At 33.9% G+C, this 27,990-nt stretch overlaps 3 protein-coding genes and 1 long non-coding RNA gene across 4 annotated transcripts; 3 read left to right on the top strand and 1 right to left on the bottom strand.

Moving 5' to 3' along the window:
* Positions 1 to 1,498: 1,498 nt before the first annotated feature.
* LOC147812695 (protein CFDP2-like) lies at positions 1,499 to 2,089 on the bottom strand. Its single transcript, XM_087158513.1, has one exon. The coding sequence runs from the start codon at positions 2,087 to 2,089 to the stop codon at positions 1,499 to 1,501; it is 591 nt and encodes a 196-aa protein (XP_087014639.1).
* Positions 2,090 to 6,381: 4,292 nt separating this feature from the next.
* LOC147812694 (uncharacterized) lies at positions 6,382 to 7,524 on the top strand. The gene has a single exon (XM_087158512.1). The coding sequence runs from the start codon at positions 6,382 to 6,384 to the stop codon at positions 7,522 to 7,524; it is 1,143 nt and encodes a 380-aa protein (XP_087014638.1).
* A 2-nt stretch (positions 7,525 to 7,526) lies between these two features.
* Positions 7,527 to 7,979, top strand: LOC147812693 (uncharacterized). Its single transcript, XM_087158510.1, has one exon. It carries the CDS (start codon positions 7,527 to 7,529, stop codon positions 7,977 to 7,979), a length of 453 nt encoding a protein of 150 aa, XP_087014636.1.
* Positions 7,980 to 12,366: 4,387 nt separating this feature from the next.
* LOC147812692 (uncharacterized) lies at positions 12,367 to 27,681 on the top strand. The gene is made up of 3 exons (XR_015432312.1): positions 12,367 to 18,183; positions 18,269 to 26,856; positions 26,942 to 27,681. It is a non-coding gene; the product is annotated as an uncharacterized LOC147812692 (long non-coding RNA).
* Positions 27,682 to 27,990: the final 309 nt, after the last annotated feature.

The raw sequence follows: 27,990 nt of genomic DNA, 5'->3' as shown, positions 1-27,990 counted from the left end.
TATTAAAGTCATATAGGGTCCTTAATAGCTCAGTCCTATTAATACTATCATATGCCGCCTTAAAATCCACAAATAAATGATGGGTCTCTATTCCAAATTCTCTACATTTCTCCAAAGTTTGTCGTAGGGTGAAGATTTGGTCAGCTGTGGACCTTCCTTTGCGGAAGCCACACTGATAGTCACCTATGACGCTGTCTACAATGGGAGACAGACGTTCAAATAGGATATTTGAGAAGACCTTATAGGCAACGCATAACAGACTTATTCCTCTATAGTTGTGACAGTCCAATACATCCCCTTTTTTATGTATTGGACATAAAATACTCAACTTCCATTCAGTAGGTAATATCTCTCTCTCCCAACTAGATAGAATAATTTTCCAGATGTTGTTTACAATAGCGTTCCCACCATATTTTAGAATTTCAGCTGGGATATCATCTGGTCCTGCCGCTTTATTACATTTCAGCTTGTTGATAGCGTGTTGTACCTCTTCCAGGGTCGGAGTGTCAACCAGTGTATCATTGATATTGTTGACCGTAAAATTTAATTCACTTGACTCATTGGAGTTAAGTAAATGGTCAAAGTGTTCAACCCATCTGTCCATAATTTTATTTCTCTCATTAATAATAGTTCCATTTTAATCTTTACAAAGAGAGATCCTAGGTTTAAAGTCTCTTCCTCCCTCATTGATGACCAGATAAAAAGCTCTGCTTTCATGGTTGGTCCTGAGAGATTCGACTTCTTTAAATTGGTTCTCCCTGTAAGCTTTCTTTTTTCCTTTGTGTACTTTCTTTTCCTCTCTACGTGCACTCCTATATTCATCAATTGATCCTCTGGTGAATTTTCTGTTAAGCATATTTTTATAAGCTTTATTTTTTCTTTCATTGACCATTCTACACTCTTCATCAAACCAGTCGGTTCTTATTGATCTTTTTTTCCTGCCCAGCAGCTCATGTGCTGTTGAGAGTATAGAATCTTTTACTTGTTGCCATTCCCTATTTAATTCATCGCAATCCTCTTTCGCATTAAGCTCAGTTGAGAGTTGAGTTTGAAATTACCTGCGAACCTCAGGATTGCACAACTTATCACAATTAAATCTTACAGAATTAACCCTTCTTGTTTTTCTCACCATTGAGATTCTTTCCATTAGCTTACAGATCACTAAATAGTGATCAGAGTCTAAGTTAGCTCCTCTGTGAGTTTTTACATCTAAAAGATTTGTACGATATCTAGAGCTAATTAGTATGTGGTCAATCTGATTTCTGTATGATCCATCAGGGGATCTCCACGTTACCTTATGAATGTTCTTATGTTGAAAGAAAGTGCTTCCAGTTATCATATCATGAGATGCAGCGAAACTAATAAGCCTGACTCCATTATCATTTGAGACATCGTGCAAACTATAGTTTCCCAAAACTGGTCTAAATTCTTCCTCATGACCAACTTTAGAGTTGAAATCACCCATGATGATCTTCACGTCATGTCTTGGGCATAAGCCTCAGAGGCGATCTAACTCGTCATAAAAATTATCTTTTTCCTCATCTCCTTCTTCAGTTGGTGCATATACATTAATGATGGAATAGTTGGCAAAACTTCCTTTTAAGCGTAATAGACATAGTCTAGGGGAGATAGCTTGAAAATCAATAACCGGATGGCTGAGTCTTTTATTTAAGATGAAGCCAGTTCCACATAAATGTTTTGTTTTATGACGACTGTAAGAAAGCGTGTGTCTTCTCTTTTCCAAGACTCCACTACCAGTCCAGCGAATTTCTTGTATAGCCAACAAGTCCAATCTATATGAGTCCATTTGCTCGATCAGTAGTTGCAGATTTTTACTCTGATAGAGAGTGCGTATATTCCAGTACCCAAATCTCATTTCCATTGAACGTTTCCTGGTCAAATTACATGAAGGCAGTTCGGCACTTACTACTTTGGATTTCGAAACATGTTGGTTTTTACGAGGTGGAGTTGTTAGCCCCACGCCCAACCCCCAACCTGGAGGACCAGGGGGTTCCTCTTTGTCTGGTGTCTCCCCTCCGACCTGTCCGGCTTGGGTGACCCTACCAGGAGCCGAAGCTCCCGCCGGCATAGCTCTCTGGATCGACAACACACACAAACCACAACACCCTGTTAAGGTGGGAACACCATCGCATCATAGAAATATCTATTCATTATACTTTGATGATTTCTTGAGCATGAATTTTCAATGAAGATCCACGTACAGAAAAATATTGAAATGAGATATAGAAATTTGACCCTCATATGATTTTTTATATTTATTTAAAAATTAGTACGATAGATAAAACAAACAACATTAACAATATAGAATTAATAGTGCTAATTAGTTCAAGGATTTAAATTAAGTGTTCAATGGTTAAGCGTTTCTAAAGTTATATCAAATGGCACTTTGGACTCATTCAATATATTTCAATTAAATGATAAAACTATATTGATAATTTACAATCAGGTCCAAAAAAAAGCAGAATCGAAATTTACACTCTGCAATTTATAACTTAGTTTTTATATTTCAAAATAATAACTAAACTTGCATTTATTGAAAATTACTTTGCAAATTATTCCCAGAGCGTCAGTATAAATATTCTCTGAACATTAATTTTAACACATGTGTTATATAACTCAAAATTATAAAATAATACTTACTTTCTATATCCATGAAATCATTATCATAACTTGATCTCAACGAATAGGTTAATAGAGGCATTGATAAGTACCGTTAACTGGGGGCATGCATTTTCTCCTCCCCCAGTTAACCTTAAATGCTGCCTAGCTTTAACAGCTTTTTTATTAAATTGTTTTTTTTTTAAATGCTTATGTAACATTGCCGAAATTGCAGGGCAGTTCCTGGATTGACTCCAGCAGTTTTACTGAACTGCCCCGCAATCTCCGCGAAAGCTTAATCTTTTTTGGCCGATGTTACTTTGTCTCCTTATTTTCTATAATCCCAAGCTTTGGTTCCACTAACTGCATCAGCAGTTCTTTTTCAGCCTCTACAGAATGCCACTTTTGAGCCTTGTTTAATTAAGAAGAAAAAATAAATAACTGGTAGGAATAATCAAGCATGCAACTTCAGGAGTAAACAAGCAACGCGGTTATCACTTGTTTCTTATCCAATAGGAAAATGCCTATAACTGCCGGTCAAGTAACCCGCAGTTAAAAAACTGACGGTCAAAAAATAATGGTGGAATCTCTTTTGAACTCTGAAGGCTGGTTCAGAAGGGCGATTTGGTCCTACATTTTTGTAGGCGAAGAGTGAAACATTACGAATTAGTATTGAATAGTATAGTATTAAAAGTTTTAAACTCAAAAAAAGTTTAAGATGAGGAACAATACGCTATTTTTTAACGTCAAACTAGAACATTTCTAGAAATCTGCCTTTCTATATTCTGATGCACTCTTTAGCAATGAGTTGCATATTTCGGCCATTGGATTTTTAAACAAATTTAACAAAGTTTCATATCAAAGTATAAAAATCGAATGTACTTCTGACCATTTTAATTTAAGATAGACTGTATCAAATTTAATATTTAATTTATAATTTTAATTTATTGAAATTTAATTTTTTGAAGTTTAGCTTGATGGGGGTTTAGCTTAATGGAAGCGTTATTGTTGTCAGTGAAAGGGGATAAAATACTGTTTACTGGCAGGATCCAAAAGCAAACTCTTATTATTCCTTGAAACCCGGAGAATTTCCTTCCAGAAACAAATTTTTAAACAAACGTGATAATTAGTGCAAGTAGTAATTACTCTTAGAAATATATTCTATCTCATAAAATATATTTCTACTAATTTGAATTATGAGGACCGATACCGCCTAATCCCTGCGAAGCATTGCCCGCCAAGTATGGCAAAACATCTACTTTTGTTTCTTATAATGAAAGTAAAGTACGTACTTCGGTACTTTTTAAATCTAGTACTTTTTATTTGTATTTTCGTTGCATTTTGAGGGAAAGAGTAAAAAATTTTGTAACAAATGTCTAAAAATTAGCTACTTTTGAGAATTTTTTTTTTAAATTAAATATTTAAATTATCAAATATTGGTTAAGTAGTCTTTAACAGTTAACCTTTTCGAAACTCTTGATGATTTTATAAACAATCTTTGAGCAGCTTACCGAATTTTTGAGTTTACGGCTATTAATGTTGAACTCCGTAGTGTGTAATTTTGAACCTAATCCATAGGACAAGGGATTTCCTGGACCAAGTATTGTGATAGATTTTTCCTAGGGGGAAAGATTATGACTTTTTTATGGAGCTAACCCGCATTCGAGTTACACGATTTAAAAAAAAAATAAGAACCTCGTACAGTTAGCCAGACGGCAAAGGGATTATAACCCGCGATCCATATACAATTTAGCCTAATATTTTTCGTCAGCATTTTGTTTGGTGCGGAATTCTAATCTACGAGCCATTTCTGAGATTCGAGCCCTGTTCACCTGATTGGGAACACTCTATTCTCTGAGCCACCATGGCTGGCTTAACTCTTGATGATTGTAATTTCTTGTACGGGATAAGATGACTCTTTTGAGCACTTCACTGCTGCAAAAGTCATTGAGTGACTGAAAATAATGTTTCTTACTATGTTGGAATAGTCGAAGGATCTTTGGAGAATAAATGTCTTGTTGAAAGAGAATTCAGCTTAAAAGCTATGCGAAAAAAATTAGATGTGGAATGTGCGTTGAAATTCTGTAAACTAAGTGTGTATACTATTTTCAAGTTATCAAACTTCTAAAAAACGCTAATAAATTATCAAACGTCTAAAAATTTAAAGGTTATAATTATTCTGATATGGTTGTACTGTATACCTTGACATCAAGTTCTCTATAAAATCTGGGAGAGAGTTCCGCGGCTAGTCAAAACTTTAGTGGTTTTTTGTTAATATCCCTTAGTTGTATCCGGTACGCTAATGGTAATTTTCGGTCTTATGATTTGGGTACGGTGGTATCGCTTATTATCAAAGCCTTGGAATATAAATTTTTGACATTCTGTTTATAAAGTTTGAAATCTCCTAAAAATACATTTGTTTGTCCTTGTTATGCGAGAGGACAGAAACCAATGGACATATGCTGAGGTTCCAGTTTTTAGTCGAAGAACTACTTAAAGACTAAATTTTTTTAAAAGTAATATTACATCAGAATACTTTTTCTACTTGAAAAATAACTCAATCTTAGATGTATTTATTCATTTGAGTTTGACAAACAATACTTTTGTCTACCATATGTATGCATTGAAAATATTTAAAAATTTCAATAATTTAATCTTATACTATAATACGAGGAATGGTTGCCAAGTCGAAAATCGCCCCAGAATTAATAAACTCCGGTAAACTTGGGGGTCTGGGGTTTTTGGCCACGAGGAATCGATTGGCGCCGGTTTTGAAGCGCTACGGTCGAGCAGTTCGGAGTTACAGATAGGATATTTTCAAACTTTATTAGTTCGCCATAATGGCTATATATACTTTTCTCCACTCTTATAAATGTATGCTAATGCGAACCTTACAATTGAAATATTAATTTTCGACAACTTAAACCAATAATATACGAAGGAATTAATAATTTAATTGTAAGGTTCGCATTAGTTTACATTTATCAAAGTGGAGAAAAGTTTAACTTTTGTGTTAAAATCACCGTCAACAAAGTCCGACATTTCAACATTCATCAGATTTCAAGCTACATTTTCAACATGCAGAACGCACCTCTACATGAAATTCTTCAAGGAGCCGGAATTTTGGAACAGCAAGCGATAAACTCAATTCTACCCGCAAATGGACAACTAGAAGACACCGTCATAGTCAGAATGCTTCTCCATTACGCCGAACAAGCTTACCCGACCGTCAAAGTTGCCGTACTTCACCCTGAATTTGTCGCACGCTTCTACGTTACAACAGCGGATGGCGCTTATGAAGGAATAGCTCTTTTCAACGATATCAGCCACCAGAACAAGGCTTCCAACTATCTATACGGCGTTCAACAAGGATTCGACGTGCTACTCATTCCCATTCACAAGAGAGCTCAAATGGATAGAGGCGAGCACTGGATGCTAGGAATTTACGAAGCAAGCTATGGAGAACGTCAACTATTAGTCTGCCATCCAGACGACAACCCGCTGCCCATCGATGCTGTTTTGAGAAAAATACTGCGACACGTTTTGAATACCGTTGTTACGAATGAAAAGCTGAAAGGATGCATCGTGAAACCTCGCAACGCTTACAACCACCAAGATGACGCGTCTCCCTGCGGAGTTTACATCGTCTTTTATGCTCGACAATACCTCTCTCATCGACGCCTTTTCCTGGACAAGAATTTTCAAGAAGCGGATAAACGGAAGCAAATTTACGAATTCGTTGTGAACAGTGACCAATTGAACATGTCGGGACCATCTGAAGCCGCATCTTTCACATCTTCGACCAATATGCACGCTTTGAATATCCAAGACCCGATGATAACGCCGTTGCGCCCGACAAGAGCAGTCAAGCAGAGTAGCAAGGAACGAATCTCGGATATATTGATGGAACTTAATGCATCTCAACGAGTAAAATACCGCGATTATGAAAGACGCAGACGAAAAAACGAAACAATGAGGGGCCGCAACATTCGCCTAGAGGAACAACGCCGCCGTAATGAAAGACTCCGTAGAGCTGCGAAATCTCGGCCTGCGTCAACCTACAAAAATGCTGCAACTTCCGACGTGGAATATCAAAGTCTTGGTCCCTTTAACGTCGCTTGCATCCACGATGGCGCTTTGCATTTCCCAGAAGAAAGAGTGAAGAACAAAATACACGTAGATTCATTTGGCGACTGCTGCTTACATGGAAGAATCAAACTACCAATGCCAGAATTTCCAAACGAATTAGCGCTTCTATTTGCACGACAACACCGCCTATCGGAAGAATTCCACAGAAGGATCCGCAACATCGACGCCTGCTTTGCACTTGCCTCATTCAAAGTCGACGACGACAGAACCGTCAATCAACATGGAATCTACGCGTTTATCGCCGGCGGTCAAGTCCATCACAAGATCAACCTGGCAACGCGCTCGACTCAAGACCCGCAAGGTGGATTTGAACAGCCGAAGTTTGCCCAAATGTACTTCATGGACCCGGACGAGGCTACAGCTGCGCGATCTGAGCTCAACCGAGAGTTAGGCCAAGAACTATTGCAACTACTCGAGGAGATCATGCGCTTTAACAACCCGTTCGCCCAATCGTTTATGATGATGAGAGAAGTGATCGAAGAAACCAACCAACGCGCAATCGCAGCCGAAGTACAACCGCCCAATGTCCACCTCGTCCTTACAAACCGTGAAGGCGACGATCCTCGACGATTCAACGCACCAGTTTTAAACGAAATAGCCGCAGTCTTGAATCTCAACGCCGATCAAAGCATTCCAGAGAATGAAATGGTCATGCGAGAGCGCGGGAAAAAAATCACGCAGCTAAGCAACATCGATGGTCACGTCGAGCCTTTTACCTACCCGCTTTTCTACCCGAGAGGAACTTTTGGATTCTAGGAATGTGCAACGGAACACGATTGATTGTCACCGAACTTTGCAACAACATCATCAAGGCTAAGATCATCACAGGTGAACACGCAGGCCGACAAGTACACCTTCCAAGGATCACGCTCGACTCAAGCAAATCACAGCTTGGCGCAACTATGCAACGGCACCAATTCCCAGTTACTCCAGCATTCGCCATTACGATACACAAGTCACAAGGCCAAACATTCGAATTCGTCGGCGTGCTTCTCCTCACGACGGTCTTCGTGCACGGAATGCTCTACGTCGTGTTTTCAAGAGTCAAGCGTCAAAGTGCGTTGAAGGTCCTGCTGCCTCCTGAGAATCCAACCCACACCCGAAACGTCGTATGGAAGGAAGTCCTGAACAAGAGAAACTCACCAGCCGCACCTGCCTCTCCGACAAGAAACTACCTGGACAACATGGAAGACTTCGCAATCGATGATTAATGTTTATTATGTTTATGCTGTTATAGGTTTATAATATGTTTCTTATGTATATGTTTGGTTTTTCTAAATAAATTTGTCAAAAATATTGAACTTCAACACACTTCAATCTTTACACTGCTCACTTTGTACCATTTCTTCAATTGTATAATTTTTTGTTATCAATTACATTTTATTTCCTATGACTTTTCAAACTTTACCTTTGTATAGAATAGTTCCCTTTCCAAACTCTGTTTAGATAGTTTACAATGGTGTGCACTTTAACCGGTTATCTTTTCACCAATGGTTTCACAAATTTTCTTATGGCATGTATTGTTTTGATAAATCACAATTGAAAATTTAAATCTTCGAGTTAGCTTCGATACCTGTTTTCTCCGAGCCGAGCTCGGTCACCCGCTGGCTTAATGTTATTAAACCAAAAACTTTTAGCACAAAATTTAAATTTTTTAACAAGTTTTGAAATGTAATGTTTTTTTAGTTGAAATATAGTATGGATTTAAAAATTTCAGGAGTCTAATCTGTTTTTGTATAAATATTTTTCGAATTTCACAATTTAAATGTGTCAGTTCATATCATTGAATTTCAAAAGATTTTGTGCTCAATATTTTGAGTGAATTCAATATGGAATATATCTATCACAAATTGTTATTTTATTAAATTTTAAAATAAAAATTTTTAACATTTTTAAAAAAAATCATTTTTAATTTAGTAGATTTCAGAGATTCCTACAAATAGTTTTTTCTTTAACTTTTTAAACAAACTTTTATCAAACGTGTCTGAAGTGAATTTATGGAAAACTAGTTTCTGAAAGTAGAAATAAAATTATATAAAATGTGGAACTTCTAAAAATTTACCAAATTAAAAATCCTTTATCTGCAAAAAATTTTCATATTTTGGTTTCTGGTTATTTTAAGTTTTCTCTTTCAATAAACTTAGATCTAATAAGATCTTTATAAAATTTTATAAATTTCATATTTCAACTTTTTAAATAAAATTTATGATTATTTTGAGTACTCGTTCCTTTTTAAAAGTAATTTTCTCACGTAGACTCACCGCAGACAGTGATACTGGACTTCGACGATCTACTGGGAGAAGTGTTACGATTACTGTAGGAACACAGTTCGAAAATAGATATCGAAGTATACGTCGAATTTTTTTTTTTTTTTTTTTTTTTTTTAAAATTTTGGTGTGAACCTTTCAATCCCACGGTGGATGCGAGCGTGTTATTTTTCAAAATACTTTCTTTTTTCCTGAGTATAAATTTATAAATAAAATAATTAGAACCATAATATGGTTATTTTTAGACTATCAGTTTAATATTATGAAATAGTTAGATTTGAGAGATTTGATATTATGAAATACTTAGATTTGAGAGTTGAAATTTCTATGGATATTTTTTCGTTTGGAGTTTAGAAATTCGGTGAAAGTTTACTTGAAAATAAAGCTGTTAGAATCCATCTTCTAAATTTGCATCAGATGAATTAAAAGAAATACTCAAACAGCTTCCCCAATAGTAATATAATAAAGTGATATATAGCAAATAAGTCTATCTCTGTACATTTTGAATGGATTATACACTTGAAAATACTAGATGCATTTAAGTTTCGTTTAAACCAGAGTAAATATAAAAGTTTAGATTATTCGTATTGTTAGCAAATTTAAGACTTTTAATGGACGAATCTAAATTAAGATATTACTCAAACTACTTATAAAAACATAATTTAAAAAAACTTAGATTTGAATAGGAAAAAATCGTGAACATTAAATGTTTCATTACTTTGCGTAATTTTTAGTGTTTTCCGTAAGGTTTCAAATCTATTTTCAGAAAAACTTTTTGTATGTTTTCATCGCAGAAATTGTTTTATAAAATTGTGAAAGTTTAAATTTTACTTAAATACATTTTATTAAATATTATTTTGCTCTGAATAATTACTAACCCATAACCACATAACATATCTGTAAAAAAAACTAACATTAACTTGATTCAGAGCAAAATAAGATTTGTTAAAAAAATGAATGTCTATAATGCAGATTGGCTCGTATAAAATAGTCGCATTTTTTAGAGTATATAATGAACATGAAGAGTACTTGCAAATTTCAACTGAATATATCTTCTCAAATCTCGTATTTTCAACTGGATATATCTTCTCAAATCTCGTATTTTCTTCTTCAATATCTCGTATTTTGATTTTTTCTTTAATTATTCTTTCAAAGGTTTTCTAAACTCCAAAAAATATTGCGTTGTAAATAGTAGTTCAGTTTCAACTAAATTTGTAATCTGTTTTCTACAGGATTAACGAAAAGGCTAAAATTGAATTTCGAAATTATGTGAAGTTTTATCACATAACTCCTTCATGGAAATGTTATTTTTAAAAAATCAGTAAAGAGCAAAGCTTTGATGTTTGAAAATTAGCAAATAATAGAATAACAGTAAAATTAGCATGTCAAATATAAAGCTAATTTCACATTACAGCTGGCCAAAATTATTTTCTCAGTATTTGTATATTTTGATGAAATATTATTTACAACAAAACAGTTAATTTTTGTAATCAAAATTTACTCTAATGTGTTTCCTAAATATCTTGTCTTCGCTTGTCACCTGTGACCCCAATGGCATTCAACGTGTTAAGAGTACAAAGCAAAGTTACTATATTTAAGCACACATCTGGTAATCTTAAATTTCTTTAATAATGCATGAACGTAAAACTTTTAATTAAATTTTTTATCAAATTATATATTGTATCAAATTTTCCTTTGAATTTATAATTTTACTCTATGAAAATGCTGTGTAAGTGGTTAATATTGAGCACTCAAGCAAAACAAAATATCAAAATTAAATGTTTGCATTTAAAATATTTTTATCTTAATTTTCTTAAATCTTCGTGATTTTTCCGAAAGTCAATTGATTTGTTGAACAAATTCAATATACATTATAAATTTTGTTTTAAAAAATAGATAAATAATTAAATTCTATTAATATACCAAAAAATCTTTGAAACCCGCGGTATTAAATTTCGTACTTTAAACGTTATAAAATTAATATTTTAAAGGAGTTATTCAATTTGATATAGATATACTATATTAAATGTATTCATAATCAAAAACTGAGCACAAAAATTGATTATGTAAGATAATATTTTTATAGAATAATTTTAAAAAAAGTTATAAAATCACTCAAAATTTTTAATGCATATATATTTCAACCAAATAAGGCATATATTTTATACTGTACTTAAATTCTAAATAATTTAAATTTTGGGACAAAATTTGATGTTTTTCAGATAGATAACTATTAGACTTATAGACAAAAATATTAAGTTGCCTATGTACTCCCGTTCTGTTTTTGGGCAAGGAAATTCATCCGTAAGCCCATTGTTTAGTAAAAAAAAGAAAATATATTTTTAAGTTTATAGAAAAGAAATATTTTTAATTAAGAAAATGGGGTTGAAAGACTTAAAATACATCATCAATAAGATGTCAAACTATTGATTCAGACATCTGTAAGATGTCTCACCATTTTTATAAAATTAAACTCTTTAAATACTTGAATGCTATAATTATTCTCAGATAGCTGTACTGTCTATTTCGACATTCCATGGTAGCCGGCAGGAGGAAACTATTGGTTCTTATGAAATAAGATCAGCAAATAAGCGCGGGATAAACATCTTTTTTTTTTGTGGAAATAGCAATCATCAAAAGTGTTCCGAAAATAAGTTAACTGTTGAATATTACATTTAGCTGAAAAATTCAGAAACTTTCGAAAATTTTATAATAACTAATAAAACTTATTTCGATATTCTCGTTGCATATTTGTAGTTTTTTCCTCAAATCAACGAAAACTCAAAGGAACCAAATTAGAAGAATAAAAGTGCGAATTGTAACATTAAAAGTATTGCCGTGTATGCTCACTAACCAATTACAAATTCATAATTTAAAAAAAAACAACGTCGTAAATTTTGAATCTAAGAAAATAGTTTTTATTCATAAGATATTTTTAAATTAAAAAAAAAGTTTGAGCTACCTAGTTTTTATCTTTAAAAGTATTACTCTGCTTTTAAATTTATTTTTTATAAAATTTGAATATCTTAATGGTAGGAAAGAATACGTCATCAACAGAGCTTGGAATTGAACTAAAATTATTTCTTTTGCATCAGTTTAATTTGATTACCTGTCATTAAGTAAATTAATTTAATAATTATGATATTTGAATAACAGTAATTATATTTTAATAGTTTTTAATAATATGACCTATTTAAATTATAAAAATTTTAAGATTTTATTGGTGTGCTGTCTATGTATTTAATTTAACTTTATTAAAAATGGAGTCATTAAATGTTCGCTTTCAGTCCTAATTTCATTATGTTAATAGTAAGATTTTAAATAACCATGTAATCTTAGTTATCTACTCAACAAGTGTAATCGTTTGAAACTTTAGAAGCTAATGTATATTTTCAAATTTCTACTTAACTGTAATACATATTTAAAACATTGTCATTATGCACAGTTAGCATTTCAAAAATGAAATTACTAAGTTCAATTTAAATAAATCATACAGTGAAGGTAATTCAAACTAATTAGCTAAATTTCCCGCGATTTCTTAGATCGAAACTAAATGGTACTACGTTTTTATTTGAATTCCCGAAAGAAACAAAATGAATTTTGTGATCAGAAACTTGAACATTGTTCAATCTATTCTTATTTTGGTAACAAGAGTGTTGTTCATTGTATAGTTTGTGTCCGTTATTGGTAAACGAAACTTCAAAATATACAATTTTTGTCATGTTGCATGTTTTTCTTTCTAGCCTCCTACATAGTTAATTTTATGATTAGAATAGTTATAGTGACATCAAATGTCTTGTGACATTTTTTACTACTGAAGTTAAAGCTTCGTGAAAATTAATCATAAGCTAATGTTACAAAGGATCTTCAATAGATGGTCTCATTTTATAAGTCGCTTATCCCTGTTACATTCATTTAGTGTCAGTATTGCGATCAAGATGTAGGGTAATTGTGTATTTAGCTGGTTGTAAATGGTTATATTTTTATCTTCGAAAAAACAATAGGCTTACCCTTCAATTGGTAAAAAAAAAGCATTCTATTTTCTCTTTACAACTAACACTGAATTAGATATTTCGAATATTACTATAAATGAAGCATTTGAATATTTAAAAGAATTCACTTGTGTCAGCATTTTTGTCTTTCAATATCGAGATTTTTGCCACGCTTAATGTTTCGGGCAAGAACTGGAATAGTTAAAACTTAATGTGTATTCAAGATTTTATTTTTAAGATACCAACACGTAATACAATTTGAATTCATTAGGCAGTTAGCGATTTTTGCATCCTATAGCAATATTTTTGTTTCACCAGTCACTACAACGACATTGACCAGATTGTTGGTCTCTAATCGAAGTAGGTATGGGTAGAATGTAGATGGAAGTTCTGTGCAAATGTGGAGCCTGACGTGGTAGTGGCAGACAGTCGTTCTGCTGCTTCGTCAGACTTCATATTCGTCCAGCTGTTTCAGAACTTATAGTTTTACTCATATGTGCTGCTGCAGTGATTTTTACGACAAAGTATGGAGCTAAGTTTATTCACGATTAAACGCGGGATCTGCAATTTCATGCCGTTGTGACTATTTCTATTGGTGCATATTTAACTTTCAAAACAGAGGAAACAAACTTCAGTTGAATCTACTATTCGATTAAACTTTAAGGAACTTTGATTTCATGGTTAAGGGAGAAACGAAACAAGAAAAGGAATTAAGACTAGTTGACACGAATGGTTATAACTTAAAATTGTGCTATATCAGTTTGGTTAAGTTTAAGCATTGCGATGTTAGATCAAAAGTTTTGTCACAAACAGCGGTTGAATTCGATTTAACGTGGATATCAGATCATTCTGTTAGCACCACATGATTTCACCTCTCTTCCATCTCTCTACCCCTTTTATTTTTCTCTTCCTTATTCTAACAGGGCTTAGATAAGTAGAATATCTTTCCATCTTTTTGCGTCCCACGTTAACGCTATCCATGGTATTAACGTCAGCGCTATTCAATCTTAAAATTAGACATATTCATTCCACCTTTTTTTTTTAACAAATTTGTTTCCTGTTTAGTTATATTGCAGAAGTCTGGACTTGCTGTTGGAAACCAGAATATTTTTAAAATATTTCTTCAATGTTCGTTTTGCCAACTCTTTTAGTTTTATTCAGCAGCTTTGCGTCCAGATTTCTTACCCATTTAGTTCATTCCTTTTATAAAGAATTTACACTACTTATTCTCTTTTTTACAATGAACTATTTGATTACCAAGAAGTTTTTGTTAACGCATTTTTAAGAATGTTGAATTATGATGTGCAGTATTTTTGCAACTTTTCAGAACCTTGATGACATATACTGCAAATGTGCACGAATACTGCTTTAAAAATTTAATTCTACTTAAAGGCAGGAATTAAAGGACTGAATATTGCCCATTGCAATAGTTTCGAAAATCAAGTTAAAGATGTGAAGAATTTTCTTAACTTGGTTCTGATCTGAGAATTAAATAATTGTGTTTAATGTGTTTTCAAAAAATTATTTTGTCCCTAAAACTATAACGAAAATTAAGAACCTTACGCTTTTGTTCTGGTACAATTGATTATGTTTTACAGTATAAATTGAGCTCTTAAATTTTAATTAGAGAACTTCATAATTTTCTTGGGGGGGGGGGGTAAAAAATGCTTAGGTAAAACATGCAGGTCATTTGAAGTTTTTAGAGACAAATTGTTTGAAATTTATCTATGGCTACTTAAGGGGCCAGAAGTCATGAGTTTAATTTGAAGTCAACGCTCATATTTGTCTTAATGAATACAAATAACTAAATGGTTGCTTCAAAATGTAGTACCATAATCTCGTTTAAAAGTGGTTTTGATTTTACTAAAATATTTATCAACATCTGCTCCTGCACCCCAGAGCCCAAGGTCAAGAAGACTGAGATGTGCACAGTAGGCCTTGGGCTCTCTATGGGCTGTCGTGCCACTGAGATTAGTTTTTAGTTATTTATCAATGATCTACAAAAGTTCAAAATATTTACTTGTGTTTGAAACCACATTACCTGCGTTTAGAAGTCAGTATGTATTGTAATGGTAAGTCGTACAATGGAAGTTTCTCTCTTATGAAATAGTATAAATTTATATTATCTAAAAATGAAATGGTTTGGATTGTTTTCTTTGTGGTTAGGGAATATTTTCCTTCCACGATTCGGTCAGAAACCGATTGCAATCTCAGATGAGAAATTTACTACTTTTTTTAAATTTTTTTCTTTAGGCATTTCTTTCAAGTTCATTTACCAATGAAATAATAGACAACAGTAAGATTCTTCTCGAATTCGTAGAAATAACTTTTACTTTGATTTGCAAAATAAAATTAAAATAATCGTAAAACGATAATTTAGTAATCGTGATAAGTTAAATTCTGTTTTACAATTTCATAATTTTAATTGCAGATATTGGTACATTTTTACGATCCTGAAGTAAATTTGATTCATGGCTTTATAAATGTAAAACATTGAATATTAAATCTAAAGGTAAAATTATGAGATTGCTTTATAATATATTTTTAGTTTTGGAGACTTTAATAATGAAATAATAGTTAAAATCAGATACTTGTTAATCGAGGAATATAAAGCAGTGATAAATGGCGTGAATTCAGTTAAGTATAAAAAATTAATGTACTATAAGATTTTTTTATTAATTATCCTCTCCAATAAATATCGAAAGCAGTTATCTTTAGATTTTTAAAATTCAAATTTGGTAATGATCGGTTCTTAGTAAAATATTTTTCTTTACTTTTCCTTGCTGTTCTTAAACTGAGCTCACTGTTCAATGCAATGTTTATAATGTATATTTTATGTACGATTTGTAATATATCACATAGTTTTGCTTTTGGTTTGGTGTTTAGGACAACTGAGTGACAAGCTGCTAGGGTTGCAACTGTGTCAGAGCTATATTTACATGTCTGTCTTCTAGAAAAAATTACATAGCAGATCTTACCTAAGAATTGGAATAATATACATCTTTTTATTACAGCAAACTTTATAGTATCTGTCAGAATGATACGAATTATGTTAATGTAAGCAATATCCCTGGTGATAAAAATATTTACCTAGACAATGTAAAAATTCTGGATAAGAAAAATTTTAACAGTAGAACATTTTTTTTTAATCGAGACGTCTTGGATAGAAATATAATCACTTTAAAAAAAAATTAGCTTTTTTTTTGTAAGTCAGAGTAAATTAATTAAACTTAAAGACTGAAATGTGTTTTTTTTTTACTTGCACTATACCATCAACTTCCTGTTCACTTTTCCTCAGAAAATTTTGAGGGACAGTCTTTAGTTTGTGTTCATATGGAAAGTTATTCAGCAGCCCTGAGAAACATTAAATCTTCTTTTTATTAAATTTGATCTTAAATAGTGTAGATATTTATCTATGCTAGTAAATTCAATTATAATTACTCATATATGAGTTAAAATATTAAAATAGACTTGTATATTTTAAGGACTTACTCCAATACTTGATCCAGGAGTCCCTTTTTCTTCTGGATGGGACTCAAAATTAAAAGGCTACGGGACAGAATAATAGTAGTCGCAAACCCAAAATTATGTCTACTATTCAACGACGGTTATAAAATCTTATTTCAATATTTTACTCTTACAATTTTTGATTGATCAGTAAATAGAAGTGCCTGCCTCCTTATGTCTATCTTATATCATGATGATAATTAATAACTATTTGAGCAGCAAGGGCACATGTTACTTTTTAAGCATTATGGATTCTTAACACTATAAACGTTCACAAGGAAGATTTTTTGGTCCTACGTTTTCGCCGGATTCATTGAACCAAATTGCCGACTTTTGGCAAATACGTGGCTCATTCGCTTTAAAACACAGATGAACGTGTTATGAAACGGAAATTTTCAATGCATTGAACAAGTGTGAAATCCGAATCGGGAGTGGTAGACGGCCGTTCTGCTCCCTCTTCGAGCTTCACACTTGTTCAGCCGTTTTGGAACTTTTCCGTTCTTTCGACTACGTTGCCGTAAGAACCGGAGTGTCAAAAGAACTGGGTGGTCCTGAACTGCGATGCTAGCCCGCATGTCCGTGACCCTAAGTATCTGAAGAACTCTGGCGCTTACAGCTACATATATTTGACTGTTAAATAGAGCAGGAAAATTTTAGATAATTTAAAACGCTGAGGTGGGATAGAGTAAGGTCCTGTACTGTAACTAAAGGTTGCCAGTGCGTGCCCTGAAAAATCACCCAGCTAACGTTTTATCTTAGAAAGAGAACGTTTATAGTGCTTGAAATTTTTTAAGTCTATAATATTTTCTGGTTAAAAGGGCAAAAACATAGCTGCTGGGTAAAATTAGTTAAGTGATAGAATGGTGCATTTCTAAAATGTTAACAATGTTATTATTCTAAATTTGAACTAAGCTTTAATCGAATTCTTAAGAATAACTTTGAAAGCCTTGAGATCTATCTGTACGAATAATTTTTTTGTTTCCGAAATTATTCATTTGAAAATCTAGCTCAAAAATATTTACGATGAAAATCACTAAATTTTTTAAACTTGTGCTCACATAGGGTCCAAAAATCTGAGGTATGTCGAAATTTCTTTAAAATGTCCGTCTTTGAAGAATAGTTTTAAGGATTTGGGGAGAATTGAGGCATTGGAAGGCGAACGCTCTATCACCTGAGCCATCACGACTCTTGTTTACATATTGCTAAAGAGTTAACTAAAAGCCTTTTTAGTATCACTACTTTGGAATATAGTTTAAAAGCATATTTTTTACGTTACTCTTTTAAACATTCATAACTATTAGTTATAATTATATAAAGTACTGTACCGTCTTCTGTGATTAACTTTAAATTCTACTGATACACTGCGAAATGAGTGTTAATTATAGCAAGTGCATTATTACTATTGTTTAATAACTTTTTTTCGGTTTAGAATGTTGGATTATTCTACCTCATTGGTTTCGATATGTGCATAGGTACTGCTTTTGTGTCTTGTATTTTTCAGGATGGACTGTCTTCTTGATATGCTGGTGTTGAACAAGCCTCGGGGAACTAAAACTGCACAGCTTCGAATGAAAGCATTAGAAGAGTCTATGGAAAAACTGCGCTATTTTAAGATGGCTTCTCACACCAAGAAAACTTTTCAATAGTTGGTGAGACCACGATTTTTCTCTTCTCTCTCTCTATTTAAAACAAAAAGTTTAATTTTTCTCAAACTGAATCTTTGCAATTTTGCAGATTCATGTGTCAGCGAGAACCTAAGGACATCTTGTTTGCAAATGAAATTAAGAACTGATTCATGGGTGCCCTCCCGATGAGGTATCTCAAGTTCCAATCCCCAGATGCTGCAAGCAAATTATTCTACCGGCACAGACCACAGTGCTGACATAAAATATCCTAAGTGTAGACGGATTGTGGGTTAAAATCTCCATACCGTCGGGCTAACCGTGGGAGGTTTTCCAGGTTTTCCTCTCCATGTAACGCAAATGCGGGTTAGTTGCTACAAAAAGTCCTCCTTGAAGGCTTGTTTGGTCCGGGAGTTGCCAGACGTCATGAGGTTTCAGCTTATTTTAACTTCAAAGAAAAATGAAGTATAAAAATTATCAAACAAAGATGCTTTTTAAGGTTTTGCTCTAGTAAAAAAAATCAAAATTTTAAGTTGATTTTTGTACAAGTAGCACCCTGCTTTTCCTGTGAAATCAAAATCTAGACAGTTCAAAAATTGAGAACGAAAATAACATATTTTAACCTGTAATTATAACCTATTCTGCAGCTCTAATGCGGCGTAAATTACCTCCCTTTTAAACAAATTGGAACCCGAACAAGACAATAAGGTGGGTTGACTACATTAATGAGGATTTCAGAGCACTTAGAAGAATCGAATACCTTCTCGAACTAAAGATTCGTTAGTCCTTGACTCACAAGAAGTCAAAGAATTTAACTAACGATTCACGTTGAAACAGAACTAAAACTTTTAATTTTTGCTGAAGGCAATTACTGATTTGTTAAGTGACATTTCAGTTTGCCAATGAGTTGCATTTGTTAGACCTCACTATTTCGTGGCGTTCTTTAAAAAAGTTCCTTTTCAAAAGAGTGCATCCAATTTTTGTTAGTATGTCTCATATTTATGAAAGTTAATTTTCTTAATGTTTACCCATTATAAGCCATCAAAATTTTTCAGTTCTGTTAGGAAAAAATTATGTTCAGTAAAACACTTTCTCATTTTTGCTTTATGATGCGTGCAAAGGTGGGAAACATAGTATAAAAATGTGTAGTTCATTTTAAAACTTGCTAGATTTAAATTTTTAACATATTATTGGAAGACATTCGCTTGTTACAAAATTAACGTAATTTTTTAGCTTTAAACTAAATCTGTTTTTCAATAGATTTTATATAAACTTCAGTTTTTTACAGGAGTATTTTTATATCTTTTGAAAAAAGATTATTCAAATTGTTTAGACCTATTTTTAAATTTTGATATACTTCTGTTCGTTTTATTTCTACTCTATTAAATTTAATGATCTAATCTATGGAATTCTATATTTTTGTTTACACTCTTGATATTTGTTAAAACCGAGACATGTGTATATAACAGATGAATTTAACCAAGCTTATTTTTAGTATTACCTTAGAATATCGTTTAAAAGTAAATTTCTTTTTTACTTTTCATGCATTGAAAGACTTCCAAGTATTTAACTTTTGGTTAGAAACTTCATGTGAAGTTTTCGAACTGTACGATCAAATAAACCAGTGGTTTTATTTAAAATGTACTGTTGGCTGAATGTTGGCTGAATGTTCCTAGAGGAAGTGAACTCTTAATATTAACTTATTTAATAACTTATTGCATTTCTATCTAATAAGTATTAAAATTAAATTATGGTCACCATTTTTGTTTAATTCAAGTCAAAATGGCAAAGTGCTATAAGCAGCTGAAATTAAAATTGTCTTAAGTAAACAATTTAGTCAATTTATCACATTTTTATTTAAACAGCAAATTTTAACTATATGCATGTTATCACTAACGGTACTTCATCCTATTTTTTGGTTTAGTTAACTACGAAAAAACTCCAGCATGTTACCGTCCTGATGTAGTATTGTTTGTGCAAACATTTGTATCTTCAAAATTTGTTTGGTTTTTATTAAATTCTCACATTTTTATTTAAATCGTGTACTTTATATCAAATAATATTGTTCTTAAATATTTAAATTCTGCATTATTGGATAAGATTATCGCTTTAAATTTATCCTTCTGTTTTGTGCGTGGGTACTGTTTTTGTCTCGTATTTTTCAGAATTGTCTTACTATTCGATTCGCTGCTGCTGAAGATTCAACAAGCTGGTGAGGTGGTTCAAGTTTAGGGTGGTTCAAGTTTTGCCGAAGCTCCGAATGAGGTGGTTCAAGTTTTGCCGAAGCTCCGACTGAGGTGGTTCAAGTTTTGCCGAAGCTCCGACTGAGGTGGTTCAAGTTTTGCCGAAGCTCCGAATGAGGTGGTTCAAGTTTTGCCGAAGCTCCGAATGAGGTGGTTCAAGTTTTGCGGAAGCTCCGACTGAGGTGGTTCAAGTTTTGCCGAAGCTCCGAATGAGGTGGTTCAAGTTTTGCCGAAGCTCCGAATGAGGTGGTTCAAGTTTTGCCGAAGCTCCGAATGAGGTGGTTCAAGTTTTGCCGAAGCTCCGAATGAGGTGGTTCAAGTTTTGCCGAAGCTCCGAATGAGGTGGTTCAAGTTTTGCCGAAGCTCCGAATGAGGTGGTTCAAGTTTTGCCGAAGCTCCGAATGAGGTGGTTCAAGTTTTGCCGAAGCTCCGACTGAGGTGGTTCAAGTTTTGCCGAAGCTCCGACTGAGGTGGTTCAAGTTTTGCCGAAGCTCCGACTGAGGTGGTTCAAGTTTTGCCGAAGCTCCGACTGAGGTGGTTCAAGTTTTGCCGAAGCTCCGACTGAGGTGGTTCAAGTTTTGCCGAAGCTCCGAATGAGGTGGTTCAAGTTTTGCCGAAGCTCCGAATGAGGTGGTTCAAGTTTTGCCGAAGCTCCGAATGAGGTGGTTCAAGTTTTGCCGAAGCTCCGAATGAGGTGGTTCAAGTTTTGCCGAAGCTCCGAATGAGGTGGTTCAAGTTTTGCCGAAGCTCCGAATGAGGTGGTTCAAGTTTTGCCGAAGCTCCGAATGAGGCGGCCCACAGTAATAACTTAAGGGATTGTGATGCAAAAAGCAAAAAAAGGTGAAATGTTATTTTTCCATAATATCAGACAAAAGTAAAAATATCTTCCATTCTTTCATGTAACTTTGTTAATTTTAATAACAGAAATGCTTTTTCCCCCAAGGGAATTTTTGCCCCAAAGCCGAAGGCTAATAAATGTTTTTAGAACTCGTTATAAACAAAGATTTTTCTGTCTTGAAATGATTTAGAAAAGTTATCACGCTTGAAAGACGTCATGAGTATTCAACTCATTTTAACTTCAAAGAAAAATGAAGTATAAAAATTATCAAACAAAGATGCTTTTTAAGGTTTTGCTCTAGTAAAAAAAAATCAAAATTTTAAGTTGATTTTTGTACAAGTAGCATCCTGTTTTTCCTGTGAAATCAAAATCTAGACAGTTCAAAAATTGAGAACGAAAATAACATATGTTAACCTGTAATTATAACCTATTCTGCAGCTCTAATGCGGCGTAAATTACCTCCCTTTTAAACAAATTGGAACCCGAGCAAAACAATAAGGTGGGTTGACTACATTAATGAGGATTTCAAAGCACTTAGAAGAATCGAATACCTTCTCGAACTAAAGATTCGTTAGTCCTTGACTCACGAGAAGTCAAAGAATTTTACTAACGATTCACGTTGAAACAGAACTAAAACTTTTAATTTTTGCTGAAGGCAATTACTGATTTGTTAAGTGACATTTCAGTTTGCCAATGAGTTGCATTTGTTAGACCTCACTATTTCGTGGCGTTCTTTAAAAAAGTTCCTTTTCAAAAGAGTGCATCCAATTTTTGTTAGTATGTCTCATATTTATGAAAGTTAATTTTCTTAATGTTTACCCATTATAAGCCATCAAAATTTTTCAGTTCTGTTAGGAAAAAATTATGTTTAGTACAACACTTTCTCATTTTTGTTTTATGAGGCATGTATAGGTGGGAAACATAGTATAAAAATGTGTAGTTCATTTTAAAACTTGCTAGATTTAAATTTTTAACATATTATTGGAAGACATTCGCTTGTTGCAAAATTAAAGTAATTTTCTAGCTTTAAACTAAATCTGTTTCTTAATAGATCTTATATAAACTTCAGTTTTTTTACAGGAGTATTTTTATATCTTTTGAAAAAAGATTATTCAAATTGTTTAGACCTATTTTTAAATTTTGATATACTTCTGTTCGTTTTATTTCTACTCTATTAAATTTAATGATCTAATCTATGGAATTCTATATTTTTGTTTACACTCTTGATATTTGTTAAAACCGAGACATGTGTATATAACAGATGAATTTATCCAAGCTTCTTTTTTAGTATTACCTTAGAATATCGTTTAAAAGTAAATTTCTTTTTTACTTTTCATGCATTGAAAGACTTCCAAGTATTTAACTTTTGGTAAGAAACTTCATGTGAAGTTTTCGAACTGTACGATCAAATAAACCAGTGGTTTTGTTTAAAATGTACTGTTGGCTGAATGTTGGCTGAATGTTCCTAGAGGAAGTGAACTCTTAATATTAACTTATTTAATAACTTATTGCATTTCTATCTAATAAGTATTAAAATTAAATTATGGTCACCACTTTTGTTTAATTCAAGTCAAAATGGCAAAGTGCTATAAGCAGCTAAAATTAAAATTGTCTTAAGTAAACAATTTAGTCAATTTATCACATTTTTATTTAGACAGAGCAAATTTTAACTATATGCATGTTATCACTAACGGTACTTCATCCTATTTTTTGGTTTAGTTAACTACGAAAAAACTCCAGCATGTTACCGTCCTGATGTAGTATTGTTTGTGCAAACATTTGTATCTTCAAAATCAAATAATATTGTTCTTAAATATTTAAATTCTGCATTATTGGATAAGATTATCGCTTTAAATTTATCCTTCTGTTTTGTGCGTTGGTACTGTTTTTGTCTCGTATTTTTCAGAATTGTCTTACTATTCGATACGCTGCTGCTGAAGTTTTAACAAGCTGGTGAGGTGGTTCAAGTTTTGGGTGGTTCAATGAGGTGGTTCAAGTTTTGCCGAAGCTCCGAATGAGGTGGTTCAAGTTTTGCCGAAGCTCCGAATGAGGTGGTTCAAGTTTTGCCGAAGCTCCGAATGAGGTGGTTCAAGTTTTGCCGAAGCTCCGAATGAGGTGGTTCAAGTTTTGCCGAAGCTCCGAATGAGGTGGTTCAAGTTTTGCCGAAGCTCCGAATGAGGTGGTTCAAGTTTTGCCGAAGCTCCGACTGAGGTGGTTCAAGTTTTGCCGAAGCTCCGACTGAGGTGGTTCAAGTTTTGCCGAAGCTCCGACTGAGGTGGTTCAAGTTTTGCCGAAGCTCCGACTGAGGTGGTTCAAGTTTTGCCGAAGCTCCGACTGAGGTGGTTCAAGTTTTGCCGAAGCTCCGACTGAGGTGGTTCAAGTTTTGCCGAAGCTCCGACTGAGGTGGTTCAAGTTTTGCCGAAGCTCCGACTGAGGTGGTTCAAGTTTTGCCGAAGCTCCGACTGAGGTGGTTCAAGTTTTGCCGAAGCTCCGACTGAGGTGGTTCAAGTTTTGCCGAAGCTCCGACTGAGGTGGTTCAAGTTTTGCCGAAGCTCCGACTGAGGTGGTTCAAGTTTTGCCGAAGCTCCGACTGAGGTGGTTCAAGTTTTGCCGAAGCTCCGACTGAGGTGGTTCAAGTTTTGCCGAAGCTCCGACTGAGGTGGTTCAAGTTTTGCCGAAGCTCCGACTGAGGTGGTTCAAGTTTTGCCGAAGCTCCGACTGAGGTGGTTCAAGTTTTGCCGAAGCTCCGACTGAGGTGGTTCAAGTTTTGCCGAAGCTCCGACTGAGGTGGTTCAAGTTTTGCCGAAGCTCCGACTGAGGTGGTTCAAGTTTTGCCGAAGCTCCGAATGAGGTGGTTCAAGTTTTGCCGAAGCTCCGAATGAGGCGGCCCACAGTAATAACTTAAGGGATTGTGATGCAAAAAGCAAAAAAAGGTGAAATGTTATTTTTCCATAATATCAGACAAAAGTAAAAATATCTTCCATTCTTTCATGTAACTTTGTTAATTTTAATAACAGAAATGCTTTTTCCCCCAAGGGAATTTTTGCCCCAAAGCCGAAGGCTAATAAATGTTTTTAGAACTCGTTATAAACAAAGATTTTTCTGTCTTGAAATGATTTAGAAAAGTTATCACGCTTGCCAGACGTCATGAGTTTTCAGCTTATTTTAACTTCAAAGAAAAATGAAGTATAAAAATTATCAAACAAAGATGTTTTTTAAGGTTTTACTCTAGTAAAAAAAAAAATTAAAATTTTAAGTTGATTTTTGGACAAGTTGCACCCTGTTTTCACTGTGAAATCAAAATCTAGACAGTTCAAAAATTGAGAACGAAAATAACATATTTTAACCTGTAATTGAGGGAGGGAGGGTAAGAGGCAACTTAAAGTATAAACAAAAGCAACAGGTGGTTAGGTAATAGAATTATTTAGCTACTGAAAACTTCGAAATTTGCCTAAAATGAATGCTGAGCCCTGATGGCTCAGTGGTCAGTGTTCGCCTTCCCATGAGGTGAACCGGGTTCGAATTTCAGCGATGGCTGATCGATACGTATTCCGCATCCGGCTTGCACTGACCTCGGTGCTGACGTAAAATATCCTGAGTGATAGACGGATCATGGGTTTAAAATCGATTTACTGTCTGCGTAACCATGGAAAGTTTTGATTTTTTTCCCTCTCCATGCAACACAAATACAGTTAGTTATATTGAAAGTCCTCCTGGAGTTCCCTTGTCTTCTGTTTGGGGTATAAGTGCAAGGCTACAGAGCTGAGCAATAATAGTCATAAATCCAGAAATGGGTCTGCTGTTCAATGCCGGTTGCACAATTTTTCTGTAGGAGTTTGTGGAGCAAGGAAGGACAAAAACATTAGTTTAATAATGAGACTCAAACTTATTTCCTTTTTTTTAATGAAATGTTAACATCGATATCATGGACGGTGAGATCTGCCTACACGCAGCGGTGCTGGATCAAGAATGAATGCTAAATAGATTGTTCTATGGAAAAGAGTTATCAATTCCCCGTCTGGACTCTATGGCATCGTGGATACCGGGGCTTAAGATTATGTTAACGTCTTTAGGGTCGTATTAAGTTTATACATAGTTGTCCGTAACTTTTCAATGAAGGTCACACTGATAGCAATCGGAAGAGTCTTCTTATGTCTGTATATTAAATAGTGGATATCTTTAAAAACGTTATGCAAAACATAAACTTTTTAAGCATTATGGATTCTTAACACTATAAACGTTCACAAGGAAGATTTTTTGGTCCTACGTTTTCGCGTGATTTATTGAACCAAATTGCCGACTTTTGGCAAATACGTGGCTCATTCGTTTTAAAACGCAGATGAACGTGTTATGAAACGGAAAATTTCAATGCATTGAACAAGTGTGAAATCCGAATCGGGAGTGGTAGACGGCCGTTCTGCTCCCTCTTCGAACTTCACACTTGTTCAGCCGTTTTGGAACTTTTCCGTTCTTTCGACTACGTTGCCGTAAGAACCGGAGTGTCAAAAGAACTGGGTGGTCCTGAACTGCGATGCTAGCCCGCATGTCCGTGACCCTAAGTATCTGAAGAACTCTGGCGCTCACAGCTACATATATTTGACTGTTAAATAGAGCAGGAAAATTTTAGATAATTTAAAACGCTGAGGTGGGATAGAGTAAGGTCCTGTACTGTAACTAAAGGTTGCCAGTGCGTGCCCTGAAAAATCACCCAGCTAACGTTTTATCTTAGAAAGAGAACGTTTATAGTGCTTGAAATTTTTTAAGTCTATAATATTTTCTGGTTAAAAGGGCAAAAACATAGCTGCTGGGTAAAATTAGTTAAGTGATAGAATGGTGCATTTCTAAAATGTTAACAATGTTATTATTCTAAATTTGAACTAAGCTTTAATCGAATTCTTAAGAATAACTTTGAAAGCCTTGAGATCTATCTGTACGAATAATTTTTTTGTTTCCGAAATTATTCATTTGAAAATCTAGCTCAAAAATATTTACGATGAAAATCACTAAATTTTTTAAACTTGTGCTCACATAGGGTTCAAAAATCTGAGGTATGTCGAAATTTCTTTAAAATGTCCGTCTTTGAAGAATAGTTTTAAGGATTTGGGGAGAATTGAGGCATTGGAAGGCGAACGCTCTATCACCTGAGCCATCACGACTCTTGTTTACATATTGCTAAAGAGTTAACTAAAAGCCTTTTTAGTATCACTACTTTGGAATATAGTTTAAAAGCATATTTTTTACGTTACTCTTTTAAACATTCATAACTATTAGTTATAATTATATAAAGTACTGTACCGTCTTCTGTGATTAACTTTAAATTCTACTGATACACTGCGAAATGAGTGTTAATTATAGCAAGTGCATTATTACTATTGTTTAATAACTTTTTTTCGGTTTAGAATGTTGGATTATTCTACCTCATTGGTTTCGATATGTGCATAGGTACTGCTTTTGTGTCTTGTATTTTTCAGAATGGACTGTCTTCTTGAAATGCTGGTGTTGAACAAGCCTCGGGGAACTAAAACTGCACAGCTTCGAATGAAAGCATTAGAAGAGTCTATGGAAAAACTGCGCTATTTTAAGATGGCTTCTCACACCAAGAAAACTTTTCAATAGTTGGTGAGACCATGACTTTTCTCTTCTCTCTCACTATTTAAAACAAAAAGTTTAATTTTTCTCAAACTGAATCTTTGCAATTTTGCAGATTCATGTGTCAGCGAGAACCTAAGGACATCTTGTTTGCAAATGAAATTAAGAACTGATTCATGGGTGCCCTCCCGATGAGGTATCTCAAGTTCCAATCCCCAGATGCTGCAAGCAAATTATTCTACCGGCACAGACCACAGTGCTGACATAAAATATCCTAAGTGTAGACGGATTGTGGGTTAAAATCTCCATACCGTCGGGCTAACCGTGGAAGGTTTTCCAGGTTTTCCTCTCCATGTAACGCAAATGCGGGTTAGTTGCTACAAAAAGTCTTCTTTGAAGGCTTGTTTGGTCCAGGAGTTTCCTGGTCTTCTGGATTGGGTTCCATGGTGCAAGTTTATGGAGATGAACAGTAGTAGTTGTAAACCCAGAAATGAGTCTGCCGTCCAAGCCCGGTTGTACAATAAATTTATTTGATGGCGCATATTACTGCACATAAAATAAACTGTTAACCAAGTTTCAGGGAATGGAAATTTACGTGGCTCCATCACCTGCAATGACATCCAAAACTTTCTTATAAATTGTTGCTTACTTATAAAACGTTAAACTCAATGCGGTTGTATTAATTTCATACATAGTTGGCATACTGACTGTAACATTTTTTGTTGAAGGAGCAGGCGATAAAAATTAATGTAGAAAATTTGTTTTTTAAAGAAAAGCTGTTAAATAAAATCCTGTTAAATACTTCCAAGTTTATGTATATCCAGAGCTTATACGTAAATAAAAAGTGTTGTTAAATGTAATGTGTGTTTTTTACTGTTAGAATAAAGTAGAGAAACTTTTGTGTCTACAGAATGAGGTTTTAAAGTGGGGCCTGGCCATGGATAACAGCAGCAATATTAGGAGTAATTGGTGGGAATAATTTAAAAACCTAATGGTTGATTGTTCCCGAAAATCAGTTTTCAGACCAAATTGATCAGTTGTCGAAACATTAATTCGTAACTTCATGAAACGAACAGTGATTATTAAATTCCTACTACTCACTCTCCCAATATATCTTGTTCAAATTTTCAATTGTTATTAAAATACTCTTCATTTATCCATTCA

This window comes from Parasteatoda tepidariorum, chromosome 3, assembly GCF_982258835.1.
Source record: "Parasteatoda tepidariorum strain Cologne lab strain chromosome 3, Ptep-v5.0, whole genome shotgun sequence".
NCBI classification, from domain to species: Eukaryota; Metazoa; Arthropoda; class Arachnida; order Araneae; family Theridiidae; genus Parasteatoda; species Parasteatoda tepidariorum.
Note: the sequence above shows the minus strand (reverse complement) of the source record. Positions and strands in the feature narration are given on the sequence as shown.

Bases quoted from the DNA above. Each gene is read 5' to 3' on its own strand.
- LOC147812695 (XM_087158513.1), bottom strand. From the start codon at position 2,089: ATGCCGGCGGGAGCTTCGGCTCCTGGTAGGGTCACCCAAGCCGGACAG.
- LOC147812694 (XM_087158512.1), top strand. From the start codon at position 6,382: ATGTCGGGACCATCTGAAGCCGCATCTTTCACATCTTCGACCAATATG.
- LOC147812693 (XM_087158510.1), top strand. From the start codon at position 7,527: ATGTGCAACGGAACACGATTGATTGTCACCGAACTTTGCAACAACATC.